The sequence below is a fragment of the Ahaetulla prasina genome, chromosome 9 (assembly GCF_028640845.1).
Source record: "Ahaetulla prasina isolate Xishuangbanna chromosome 9, ASM2864084v1, whole genome shotgun sequence".
In the NCBI taxonomy this organism is placed as follows: domain Eukaryota; kingdom Metazoa; phylum Chordata; class Lepidosauria; order Squamata; family Colubridae; genus Ahaetulla; species Ahaetulla prasina.
Genome location: NC_080547.1, coordinates 22383503 through 22397314, shown reverse-complemented (window position 1 = coordinate 22397314; position 13812 = coordinate 22383503). Strand labels below are relative to the sequence as shown.

Here is a 13812-nt window from a genome sequence, read left to right as displayed (position 1 = left end):
AAAAAACATCTTTAGGGCAATAAAACCAGGGGTGGGCTGCTGGGGGTTCTCAGGGGATTGGGAGAACCTCTAGCAAAGATTCTGTACAGTTTGGAGTCCCCACATGGCTTGTTTTAGATGCAGGTAAGTGGAGGGAGTACACGCAGGCTCAGGGAGGCCGAAAAATGGGCCTACAGGAAGTTCGGGAAGGCCAGAAACAGGCCTGTTTCCAGCCTCCAGAGGGCCTCCGGAGACTGGGGAAACCGTTTTTGCCCTCCAGGAGGTTCGACAAAAGCCTCTGGAGCCCAGGGAGGGCAAAAACACCCCACACCATGGTGCAGGAGGCCAACTATGCCACGCCCACCATGGCCACGCCCACCCAGCAACCGGGCAGAGAACCTCTTGCTAAATTTTTTGAAGCCCACCCCTGGCTAAAACCACTGTCCTACCAATTGGGTTAGGGATGCTGTATGTCTTAGCATAACCTTGACCCCAAACTATATATGGGACGAAGGAAACAAATAATTTGGGAAAGAAAAAGATCCACTGACCAGGAGAAGAATTCAAGGGAGTGTATTATGTTGACTTTTTTTTTTTCAAACTTGTTAACTGGTGACTGATAGGATATGGAGAACCAGGCATCTCCAGCTTCTCAGCACAAACTTAAATGTCCTGACTGAAATGTGACAGATTAAAAAAAAAAAACATATTCGCTTGTCATTTGAAAGAAGTGGATAATTCACAAGAAAAACATATCAGACTCATGAACCAATGCTATAACAGGGAGACCTGGCCTCTATGGAAATTCTCAGTCATCCAAGTCATAGTTGCCCTGAAGGTGCTTTTTCAAGAGGCAACTGGATTTTCTTGCTTTTCTTTGAAGACTTTTCATTTCTCATCCAAGAAGCTTCTTCAAAGAAAAACAAGGAAGTCCAGTTGCCTCTTGAAACAGCACTTTTGGGATATGGAGACTTGGTCTTGTTCATTCATTATTGGTGACTTCCAGTCTACGCAGTTCAATGCATTATTCTTAGTGTTGTTTTTGAAGATGCTAGAAATGTCTGTTAGCAGAAACTATTGCCGTCCACATTTGGGTAGACAAACATTAAACCTTGGTGGGAACATCTGACAACTTCACTGATTTTCAAGTAGGATTGCAGATATATTAAAGAAACGCTTTGGTGTATTGCTCTGATTTTGGCTTGCTTTCACGTCATGCATAATTTGATGCCAAAGATAAGATTGAACTGTCTCTCAGTGGATTGCCCAGTTTTGATTCCGGCCGCTTTCAATTACCGGATGTGGAAATTATTACAGTTGCTTGTGGGGTTTGAAGAATAATTCCAGATGGAATATTAAAGAACTGGGAGATAGCACAGAACTCCACAGTGCAAAGGGAATTGGTTAAAGCCAAATGAATCAGTGGAAATTTTTTCCTCTTATACATGAACTTTCTTTGCTTTTATAGTGGGTGTGTTCTCGCAGGTCCTTATCCCTACTGATAAGAAAAGTGTGGTGATATAATCTAGGCCTCATCAAGATATCAAATCAAGTTTGAGATTCCATGAGTCAATCAAGTTAATTTTTGAGTCCGACAGCCATAAACTTACAGGTAGTCCTTGAGGTACAATTTGGACCAGAACTTCTGTCACTAAGTGATTACCTTTGTTCGTTAAGTGAATAATGTGGTCATTAAAGCAAACCTAGCTTCCCGCATTGATTGTCAGAAGTCTCCTGGGAAGGTTGCAGATACATGCTGGCTGCCAAGCACTCGCATTTTAATCCTACAATTGCAGGAATATAGGTAGTCCTCGACCTATGACCACAACTGAGCCTAAAATTTCTGTTGTTCAGCGAGACAATTGTTAAGTGGGTTTCCCCCTTTTTTAACAACCTTTCTTGCCCGAGTTGTTAAATGAATCACTGCAACAGTTAAGGGTTCTTAAGGGGATCCGACTTCCCCCATTGACTTTGCTTGTCAGAAGGTTGTAAAAGATCACACAATCCTGGGACACTGCAATTGTCATAAACAGGTCAGTTGCCTAGCAGCCAAATTTTGATCACATGACCATGGGGATCCGGTAACGGTCAACAGTGTGAAAAATGGTTGTAACTCACGTTTTTCAGGAATGTTGTACCTTCGGTCACTAAATGAACGATTGTACGTCGAGGACTACCTGTATTGCAATGGTAGTAAGTGCACGGGCTGTTCATAAGTTGCTTTTTTTCGGCCCTGCCGTACCTTCGGATGGTAATGCATTATCCTTACGAGTGTTTGTAAGTCGAGAACTATCTGCCCGCTGTTTTCTTTTGCCGTGGAAATATATGTCTCTTTTTCGCTTGCAGTGTGAGAAAGAAAGCGACTGTGGTTATTTCAGGTCTGTGACAGCGACCATTGTTATTTTAAATGCCCTCTGCTTGCAGGTGTCTCAGCAAACAATGGAGGCACCAGTAGATGCCATCTGGCGCTTCCCCGTCTCTGCCCATGCTGCTGTTAGGGATCTACCTTGGGTGAGATGGAGCCCGCTCAGTCTTAATGGCACAATTCATGCGTCTGCTTTTTCATCCCTTTCCCATGCTTTTGTGTGTCTGATCGGGGAATGATTAGAGGTGTGGTTTCACAATGAAGGGACAATATCAAGGGCATGGATACGCGCTTCAATTCTTTTGTGTACAGCAAATAGCTATTTGCTGCTATCTGGATCAGTAGGACGACGGGTTTGTTTGTTTGTCTGTTTTTTTCACCCTCCTTGTTATTTGTGTATTTTGTGTGTTGGAAAGGTTGTCCAAAGATTAAAAGTGAAATTTTCAAGGCTATCGGATAAATTGGGTGTCCCTTTTCTAAGGCTAGAGTGAAACAGCGCCAGTCCCTCAGGGGTAAAGCTGAGAATTCAAATTTTTTCCCTACTGGTTCTGTGGGCGTGGCTTGGTGGGAGTGGCAGGGGAAGGATATTGCAAAATCTCCATTCCAACCCCACTCTGGGGTGAACTACTTTACTGCTTGTCTATTTTGGGTGTGTGTGTGTTTGTACGTGTGTGTGTTTGTACGTGTGTGTGTGTGTGTGTGTGTGTGTGTGTGTGTGTGTGTGTGAACCCTAGCCCCCATATTCTGAAAAGTGCAGATTACAATATGCTTGTAGCTTCAGCTTTTTCCAATATAATCCAACAGATCTGAGGCTGGTGTATGTATCCAAGAATTCCGATAGTTTTTTTGTTTTATTGTTTGTTTGCATCTTTTTTTTTCCTGCCAATGTTCAAGATCTTGATCCATCTCTTGGTCCTGGTTACAATACCGAGGGCCAAATTTCCTGCAGAATTAATTGGGACCCACCTCGGCCGATTTTCAGAAAAGTTTGCAGCTGCTGCTTCTGGCCTTGACTTCAATGAATTTTGCTGAATTGTTCTTTTACCTGTTTGAGATTGCTTTCCAGTTGTTTTAACTGCTCCTTGTTCTTACTGTTACTGTTATTCTTACTTTTTTTTTTAATAGTGCTTTTATAGCCATGAATTTATGATTACAAGCCACCTTGGGGAAATTTTGTCCTTAAAAGAGGTCTAGAAATATTTCGGGTATATCAAATGAATAAATGACAGCGATGGTCCCTGTGGGCAGAAAGGGAAAAAATAATAATAAGATGGCATCCACAACTATGTGATTGAAGCCCTGCTCCTCCCCTTTTAATGTACAACACATGTGTGTGTCAGCCCTCTAAGGTCGACCAAATTCGCAAACCAAAGACATGCAAGCTAATACTGCATACATTATAAAGTTTAACACAGGTAGTCCTCAACTTATGACCCCAATTGGAAACGGGACTTCCGTTGCTAAGCGAGGCGGTTTACTTGATTTGTGTCTGCTTTTATGGCCTTTTTGCCATGGCTGTTAAGCGAAACACTGCAGTTGTTAAAACGAATCACAGATCTTTAGGTGAATGTGATTTCCCCAATGACTTTGCTTATCAGAAACAAGGAAGGTTGCAAATGGTGATCACATGACCCTGGGATGTTGTAACCATTGTAAATACACACTAGTTGTCAACACCTGGGTTTTGATCATGTGACTGTAAGGATGCTGGGATGGCCATAATGTGAGAGTGGTTGTATGTCACCATTTTCGGTGCTGTTGTAGCTTTGAACGGCCACTCAATGAATGATTGTAAGTCAAGGACTACCCGTATATCAAATATTATAGTAACAGAATCTTGCAAGTCTTAATGCACCTTCCCCCACCCCCCCTTTTTCTTTATGGGAAGCAAGGAGGGTCATGTCTAAGATGCTTTCTCAAATCGCATTCCTGTCCCAGACTCGTATTTCTTTTATCTCACCATTGTCTTGGTTGCGGTTCTTCCTCCTGTTCCTCAAGGTTATTCCTTCTGCCCATCACACACAAGAAAAGAGCAGGGCTTGGATTACACGGCTGCAGAAGCCATCTTGCCATTTTTATCTCCTCCCTCCACCTCCACCATCTCCACCATCATACGCATGACCTTGGCAACCATGCAGATTTAAAGTCATGCATGGCTCCTTGACTTGATTTTGGAAGCCACTTACAACCATCTTCCAGGTTCTTGGTTGGGATAATCTTGGTTTTCCCTGGCAGCCTGATGGATGAGGAAGACGAGGTCGGAGGGCGGGGTGGGAGAGTGAAATGCCAAAAGAGCAAAGCAATGGCCACCTGCTTTGAATCGTGACCCCCACTCACTCCATCTGCTAATGACCCATGGCAAATTAGGCCCAAGGGGATGTGAATTTAGGAGAAACATTTTTCCTGTTCTTGAATGGTACGGTGGCCTAGAGGTGGAGCTCTCGCCTCATAGTCAGGAGGCTGTGAGTTTGATCCTAGGTAGAGGCAGATATTTCTTTCTCTGGGCACACTGAGAATATATCTGCTGAAAAAACAACAACTCCACATTGGTGATAGGAATGGCATCTGGCCAGTAAACACTTGGCTCCTTTCATTTGCCCAGACTCTATCCCGCAAAGGATTATGGAGTCAATAAAAGAGGATGATGACAATTTTTCCTGTTCTTGTTCTTAACCACCTTGGAATGTAGGTGGAACAGGAAAGATGCTGCCAGCCAAGTTTTCAGAGCAACACACAGGCTCATCCAGAGGTAAGTGAAAAGCTTTTATGAAGGGGAGATGAGGTCCTAATAACAAATGCAAACACGGAGAGAAAGATGGGTTGTGATGGGGCTCATGCAAAGAATCTAGCCCACAGCAGAGCAGGATGATGGGATGGGAAGAAGCTAGCAAAAAGCGGTTTCAGAAACGTGGTAAACATAAGTCAGCAAAATAATTCCTGCATTGGAACGGTCATTTCTGTCTCCCCAAAACATCTAACCAGAAACAAACCATGATCAATTCCTTGGATCCCCACAAGCTTGCCAAAAGCAGTAAATCCAGTCTCTGGGAGACAATCGTAGTTAATTTAGCAATAGAGGGAGGTATAGGCTATACCTGAAATTGAATTTTTGCTTGTGGTCGTTTTGACATGCCAGCATTCATTTTAGAGACGAGGTTCAATCAGTGGGACATGGCTTACAGAACATGTTAATAGGCCATTCGTGGGGCATTTTCCAGTTCTGGGTCTAAGGATAAGTAAGATATCCTCTTCTTCATGCTCACCAATTCATCCCCTTCGGTAGTCATAGTGTGAATTGTAGCACTCTCCCATTTGGAACTGGGAGGACTGGTAGGAATGGGAGAACTTTAAAGAGCCCATAGATTCTGAAGGCTAACCAACCCTTCCAACAATGCTTCCTCTCTCAGGCATCCTTTTACCTCCTTGTTAATGGATGTGGCATTACTGTTTCATTGGGATTAGCTTGGGAGATGGGGGGGACTTCAGTTCACAGAGTCACCTTCACTCATAATTCCGTACCTGTTTCCATACCAGCTCCTGACTTCATTTCCGTACCTGTTTGAAAATAAAGCAAGTGTCTACAGCCAACGCCCAACTGCAACGTCAGTTCAGTTATTTCTTTTGCTTTGGCTGGGATTGCCTTTTTATAGAGTAAGCGAATCCCGGGGAGGTTTTTTTGCCCATCATTTCCAAAGGCAGCTTCAGGGGCCACGCCCCCATTTTTTGCAAGAGTTAGGGGGTTCTGAAATTTAGGGTTGCCTCTGGACATCTCAGGCAACACCCACCTGAGTGTCCGTCATATTTCAAAATATACTCGGAGGAAATTGCTAGTGGTGGGGCCTCATTTTAGTATACCACCATCTTCGTCCCTGCACACGGGGGTCTCTTTGCAAGATTGCTTATTTCAGTGAAGAAAGAAATAAAAAAAAGGAAGGAAGGAAGGAGAAGGAGAAGGAGAAAAAAGAGGAAGAAAGAAAAGAAGAGAAAGAAAAGGAAGAAAGAAAGAAAAAGAAAAAAGGAAGGAAGGAAGGAAGGAGGAGAACAAGGAGAAAAAAGAGGAAGAAAAGAAAAGTCAGAGAAAGAAAAGGAAGAAAGAAAGAAAAAGAAAAAAGGAAGGAAGAAAGGAAGGAAGGAAGGAAGAAAGGAAGGAAGGAAGGAAGGAAGGAAGGAAAGGAAAGGAAAGGAAAGGAAAGGAAAAGAAAAGAAAAGAAAAGAAAAGAAACCCTTGCTTGTGAAAACCTATTTTTTTAGGAAACGAATTTAGCTGAATGGTGGGCAAGATATTTTAGCTTTCCATCTGCAGAATGTTTTAAAATCCAAGGGAACATTCAAACATTCAGCGCTGCACTTATAGGCAAAAGGGTTACAGTCCTGGGACTGTTGTATATATGATTAGATTGGCAGTTGGAAAAGCAATTGTTGGAAACGTTATTCCCTCTCCTATAGGCTCAGCCCTTATAAATCAACCGGCAGCTTTTCAACCTACATCAAAATGAGGTTGCTATTTTTGGCAGAGCTGCCTGCTTCCCAAGACTGCCGGGCAGTCAGCAGTCACCTGTTCTTTATGAGCTCTGCAGAACAATGGTCCATCTCAAATGATCTTTAATTACCTTTTATCTGTATTAGGAACAACTCCTTGCGGAGTGCTTTTACTGGGATCCGCACTTTCTTAGCATTGCGAATCACATTTGCTTGCCCAGGGAAGGTGGGCAACAGGAAAATGATCTGCTCACTTTATTTGCGCTGGGCTGAAACCAAGGCTGACTTTAAGTCCATTTAATTTCAGTTTAATCTGAAAGGGCACCTGGCCTTTAAGTGAGAACTTAACAAGAACAGCCCAAGTGCCCACTCTAACTTTTAAGAGGAAGTGATGGAACTGGAGACCCTACAGAATCAATGTATAAATGGTATAGGACATTTATACATCCTGCTTGGACAGGGGCTGCTTGTTACCTTAAGGGGCTGCCTAACAAGCAGGAGCAAAACCAAAATGGAGGGGGTTGGACTAGAAGACCTCCAAGGTCCCTTCCAACTGTTGTGTCCTGCCCTGCTCTATCCCTATCCCTATCCCTATCCCTATCCCTATCCCTATCCCTATCCCTATCCCTATCCCTATCCCTATCCCTATCCCTATCCCTATCCCTATCCCTATCTCTATCCCTATCCTTATCCTTATCCCTATCCCTATTCTACGACGGTTAAAAGGGGATCTTTAAAATTATAACCATTTTAGAATTTTTAGAATTTAGAATAACAGAGTTGGAAGGGACCTTGGAGGTCTTCTATCTAGTCCAACCCCCTACTCAGGCAAGAAACCCTACACCATTTCAGACAAATGGTTGTCTAATCTCTTCTTAAAAACTTCCAGTGTTGGAGCATTTACAACTTCTGGAGGCAAGTTGTTCCATTGGTTAATTGATCTAACTGTCAGGAAATTTCTTCTTAGTTCTAGGTTGCTTCTCTCCTTGATTAGTTTCCATTTTAGGTGACTAAACAGGAAATGTAGCCCATCCTGTAAGTAGGTTTCATGAATTACTGTTGATTTCAGCAAATGACTAAATCAGATTGGCTATACGGTGTTATATCATATATTATGATCCCAGGATGGATCACTAGACAAAAAATGAAATGGAGAGGGGATATTTGCAATTAAAATCTGCCAAACAGTAACTGGGTGGTTATGAAAATCTAGAATAGATAATGGTGCAGGCCATTTTCTCCAAACCATTATTTGCAAGGCGAAATCTGAAGGGTGCTAATGATATCCATAATTTATAATCCCCAAAGAAATTATGGTATCTAACCTCCTTTATATGACTCTAGTGCTAATGCAGAAGATCATTACTAAGGTAAGGAGGTTTAAACGATATATTCCATTTTCTTCTTTCCCTTCCAGTATAAAATGGCTTCTTGTCTGCATGTTTGTTCCCTATTAGTTAAAGCTTATTTTCCCCAATGCACACAAGTTTTGTAATTTTCCCCGCCTCCCCTAATTGGTAATTTTCTCATGCTTTTTAGCTTAAGATTGTTATCTCTTCCTTTTAGAATATCTATCATTATTCCAGACAATTGCTTTAGTCTGGCAAGATTAATGTCTGGCCCAAAGAATCAAGAGTGACGTGCAAAGTTACTTATGAGTAGTTCCTTTATTGTTGTTTGCCTACAGACAGAACCTTGCCAGACTAAAGCAATTATCTGCCATCACTATAGAATAACCTTTGATTGTTAGGGAGGGTTCGACCTTGCTGTCTTCTTGCCTGCCAGACATTCCAAGTCTCTCTGTCTCTTTGCCCTCCGGGAAAGAGCTCTCCTGGGACTCCCGACTACGTTCCACTACAGCTTTCTTAATAAACCCTATAAACTTTGACTTCATTGTGTTTCTACTGCTTTTTCACATCCATATTTTAGTGTGGTAAGATAGGGACGTGGACGTGGTGGCTCAGTGGCTAAGATGCTGAGCTTGTCAATCGAAAGGACGGCAGTTCAGCGGTTCGAATCCCTAGTGCCACGTAACAGGGTGAGCTCCCGCTTCTTGTCCCAGCTTCTGCCAACCTAGCAGTTCAAAAGGACGTACAAAATGCAAGCAGAAAAATAGGGACCACCTTTGGTGGGAAGGGAACAGCGTTCCGTGCGCCTTTGGCATTTAGTCATGCCGGCCACATGACCACGGAGTCGTCTTTGGACAGCACTGGCTCTTTGGCTTTGAAATGGAGATGAGCACCGCCCCCTAGAGTCGGGAACGACTAGCACATATGTGCGAGGGGAACCTTTACCTTAAGATAGGGACTCCATTCTCAATTCCTATTTAACACAACGTCAACTCTTTTGATCTTCCCTTCTCAAAGTTTTCTGTCTGGGAGCAGAACTAGATCATTTTGTAGGTCAACTAACTGGCCATATTTATTATTTTATTTATTTTTTGTCCTCTCTCCATGGCATCTCTGATTAGTTGGTTAGTAGTTATTTGTTGTTTAGGTTGAGTTGTATTTATTTGCTGTCTAGGTTGAGTTGTAGGTTGTGTATTATGTAATGATAGATGAGTTGGGAAGAGATTTAGATCATTTGAGTTTTCATTTTTTAGTGTTGAAATTTGTTTTATCAAGTTTGTGAAACTTTGTTCAATAACTGTTAGAATTTTTTCCCCTAAGTTTTGTTCAATATCTTGTATTCTTTTTTCTAAGTTTTGTTCAATAGTTATTAATCTTGTTTCTAAGATTTTATCAGCGTCAATGTTTGATCTGTTGGATTTTCTGGCTGGCATAATGATATTTTGAGTTTTTATGTAATTGGTAATGAAGTAGTATCTTTCTTATTTCTTTGTTTTATTACACACTCTTTCCAGTTTTAGTAACGAGGAAGTATTTCTTCAATTTTCCTTGATTTTTTTTTCCCTTTAACTTTCTATGTCTCCAATTTGTATTTTGTATTTCTTTGTATTTTTCCAATTTTCCTTGATTTTTTTCCCCTCTTTTTTCCTCTTTAACTTTCTATGTCAATCACTTTGGTAATTGTTATAGTAATGGGGAAATCACTATGGTAACGGTGAAAATTGGCGGGAAATTTAAAATGATGCATTTAATTTAATGCATCATCATCATTTAATTTAATGCATCATCATCATCATCCCATTTTTCTACTGTGTTTATGGTGACACAAACACAAAGGCCTAATGGATGAACTAGAACTTCTTGAACTCATCCGTCTGTATTCAGATTCTGAGGAAACATTTCTTCTCACTCGGTGCAATTTTGTTCTGCAGGCATGTCACTGAAACATATCGCTTTGCTTAAAACAATTTTGTCTGAATTCAATTTATATGTAAATCATGTTAGTGCACCATAAGGACAAGAAGTTAAAAGCCACCCCTGAGTTTCAGTGGTTGGTCAGGGTTCGTATTCTCTACAGCAGACAAGGCAGCACAGAAACGGGTGGGCCAAAGAGCAAAAAATTAAAGCCCCTAACTTCATCTAATTTAATTTGCATATTAAATGAGATGGGAAAGAAGATGTGATCACAAACAAGGGTAGAAGCATATCATATTTTGTCAATGGTCCAAAGATCAGCAATAAGTCTAAGTGCAACATTAATTTTTCCCCTATGCGTAAGAGAAGATATTCCCTATATCTGATTGGCTATAGACATTAATTCCATGATTTCCTTTGAATCAATCGAAGATTGTTTGATCAAAACAAAATGAAAATCTCAACAAAGTAATGCTCACGTTAGAGAAATTTGAAGAAATACAAATTATGAATTGTGCAATATATAGGTTAACTCTTTGTTCAGTGCATCCAAGATTTCTAAGAAGCCTCAATCGTGATTAATGCTCAGCAGGAGTAGGTTTGATTTAGGATAAACCGGAAGTAATTAATCAATTTACACTTCCAGATCATCATTAAATAATACCAGGCACAAGCTAAGCCTTTCCTTTTCACTGCTCTTAATCAAATTATTGTTCTGCTTCTTCGAAGTCAGACTTTGGAACTTCTTTTCTCATGTTTTCCTAAGATGAAGAGACATGTCAGCCTTTGAAACTGCTGCTCCATCCTCTTTGGTGCTTTGTGAACACCTGTACCTTAAAACATGGCCTTTTAACATTTCTCCCACTAGGAACCCAGGCCCCCAGGTATGCCAAAACCTTGTGTTTTTATTTCATCCTATTTTAATCCTGCCTCTCTCTCATGTTCGGTGGGAAAAGCCTTCTCTCCATTCCACCCGGGTGACTCCCAGACTCCCTGGTTCTGCTTTCGAAATACCGCGGAAGCCATCCCCACCTTGTTCTTTTAAACGTATGATTTCGGTGTCCGAACCGAAACTGTTCCAGGCGGTGCAGTTGTAAATGGTCTGGAAATCGGCCCGCACGATGTTGCTGATGGTTAAGGTGGAAATGACGCCTTCATCTGTGCTGACAGTTTCTACCGTGTATCGCCCCGAAGTTCCAGACTCCAAGACATTTTCCTTCCAGGACCAGGCCTGCAGATTAAAACAAATTATTAATCCTTCATCCTTTTTTAGCTACTATCCTCATTGCCTTCACAGAACAACAGAGTTGGAACGGACCTTGGAGGTCTTCTACGGTAGTGACCAGTGGTGGGATTCAAATAATTTAACAACCGGTTCTCTGCCCTCATGATTTCTTCCAACAACCAGTTCCCCAAACTGCTCAGAAAGTTAACAACCGGTTCTCCCGAAGTGGTGTGAACTGGCTGAATCCCACCACTGGTGGTGACCAAACAATATATATGCGTACATATGGATGGTCCCCAACTTACAACCACAATTGACCCCAAAAGCTATGTTGCTAAATGAGACAGTTTTTAAATTGAGCTTTGCCCCATTTTACGACCTTGCTTGTCACCACTGTTAAGTGAATTGCTGCAGTTCTTACATTGGTAACATGGTTGTTAAGTGAATCTAGCTTCCCCATTGACTTTACCGCGGGAAGAGCCACAGTGGCGCAGTGGTTAGAGTGCAGCACTGCAGGCTACTTCTGCTGACTGCTGGCTGCCTGCAATTTGGCAGTTCGAATCTCACCAGGCTCAAAGTTGACTCAGCCTTCCACCCTTCCGAGGTGGGTAAAATAAGGACCCAGGTTGTTGGGGGCAAGATGTTGATACTATAAACCGCTTAGAGAGGGCTGTAAAAGCACTGTGAAGCGGTATATAAATCTAAGTGTCATTGCTATCGCTACTTGTCAGAAACTGCAAGAAGGGATCAAATGAGCCCACAACCCCTGCAACCGTCAAAAATACATGTCAGTTGCCACGATCACATGGCCATCGGGATGCTGCAGCGGTCATAAGTGTTGGTCTTAAGTCCCTTTTTCCAGTGGCGTTGTAACTTTGAACGGTCACTAAATGAACTGTTTGTAAGACGAGGACCACCTGCTGATTTTACTATTTCTTGACATCCATGAATAAGGAACATCAGAAAGGTTAAAAATCTTATGCACCATCTTAACTTTATCCACATCAGCCTATTTCTTCATGGAAGAACATGTGGTAGGGTCAGTGGTGGGATTCAAATAATTTAACAACTGGTTCTCTACCCTAATGATTTCTTCCAACAACCAGTTCACCAAACTGCTCAGAAAGTTAACAACCGGTTCTCCCGAAGTGGTGTGAACTGGCTGAATCCCACCACTGGGTAGGGTCCACCCTTCCCTTATCACCTTTTTTTTTAATTCACATTTATACCCCGCCCTTCTCCGAAGACTCAGGGTGGCTTACACTATGTTAGCAATAGTCTTCATCCCATTTGTATATTTATATACAAAGTCAACTTATTGCCCCCAACAATCTGGGTCCTCATTTTACCTACCTTATAAAGGATGGAAGGCTGAGTCAACCTTGGACCTGGTGGGACTAGAACTTGCAGTAATTGCAGGCAGCTGAGTTAATAACAGACTGCATTAGTCTGTTGAGCTACAAGAGGCCCTTGTGAATTAGGTTTGAAGGCCCTCTTCTGAATTAGGTTTGCTGGGTGGCAACCAGGAGAAACACCTTCTCAGGGTGGGTTCCTTGGCTAAAGGAAGTGGCTACAGTCAATTTTTTCCTTTTTCAATCTCCAGACAAAAATAATAAAAAAAAAAAAATAGCTCTGACTTTGAATTGGTATATGCTGCCTGATTTGCTATGTTATTCTCTCTTTCTCCCTCTGTTGCTCAAACTCCCTGGAAATATTTATTTAAACCTAGGATATCAATCTATTACCATGATAGACTGATAATATGAACCACGGTGGTTAGAGTGCAGTACTGCGGGCTACTTCTGTCGACTGCCGGCTGCCTGCAATTTGGCAGATTGAATCTCACCAGGTTCAAGGTTGACTCTTCCTTCCATCCTTCCGAGGTGGGTAAAATAAGGACCCAAATTGTTGGGGGTAAAATGCTGACTCTGTAAACCGCTTAGCGAGGGCTGCAAAAGCACTGTGAAGTCAAAGTGCTATTGCTATTGCTATGCCCCGTGTCATTCACAGCTTGTGGAAGACCCAAACTCACGATTCGGTCGGGTGGAGGTGTGCTGCGGATGAAGCATTTGATCTGGCCTTTTTCCCCGTGGAGAGCGTGCTGGGTCTGTGTGCTGGAGATGATAGGAGGTCCTGGGAAGGAAGGAGAGAGAAAGTGGAGATGAAAGTGTGATTTACAGATACTCCTTGACTTACAACCATTCATTCAGAGACCAGAGTTACATTGGCACTGAAAAACCAGACTTACAGCTGGTCCTTGCACTTATGACGTTTGGAAAAGCTGACTTACAGCTGGACCTCACACCTACGACTTTTGAAAAAGCTGGCTTACAGCTGGTCCTCGCACTTATGACTTTTGAAAATCCTAACTTACAGCTGGTCCTCGCACTTATGACTTTTGAAAAAGCTGACTTACAGCTGGTCCTCGCACTTATGACTTTTGAAAAAGCTGACTTACAGCTGGTCCTCGCACTTATGACTTTTGAAAAAGCTGACTTACA

At 42.1% G+C, this 13812-nt stretch overlaps 1 protein-coding gene across 1 annotated transcript in view; it reads right to left on the bottom strand.

The window, feature by feature from the left end:
- Positions 1–13812, bottom strand: part of KIRREL3 (kirre like nephrin family adhesion molecule 3) — a 483489-nt gene that overhangs the window by 65393 nt on the left and 404284 nt on the right. The window contains exons 12-14 of the mRNA XM_058194674.1: positions 13344–13444; positions 11119–11317; positions 5864–5899 (exon numbers count right to left, since the gene is read on the bottom strand). Of these exons, the coding sequence (XP_058050657.1) occupies positions 5864–5899; positions 11119–11317; positions 13344–13444 (336 nt within the window). The remainder of the gene's footprint in view (positions 1–5863; positions 5900–11118; positions 11318–13343; positions 13445–13812) is intronic.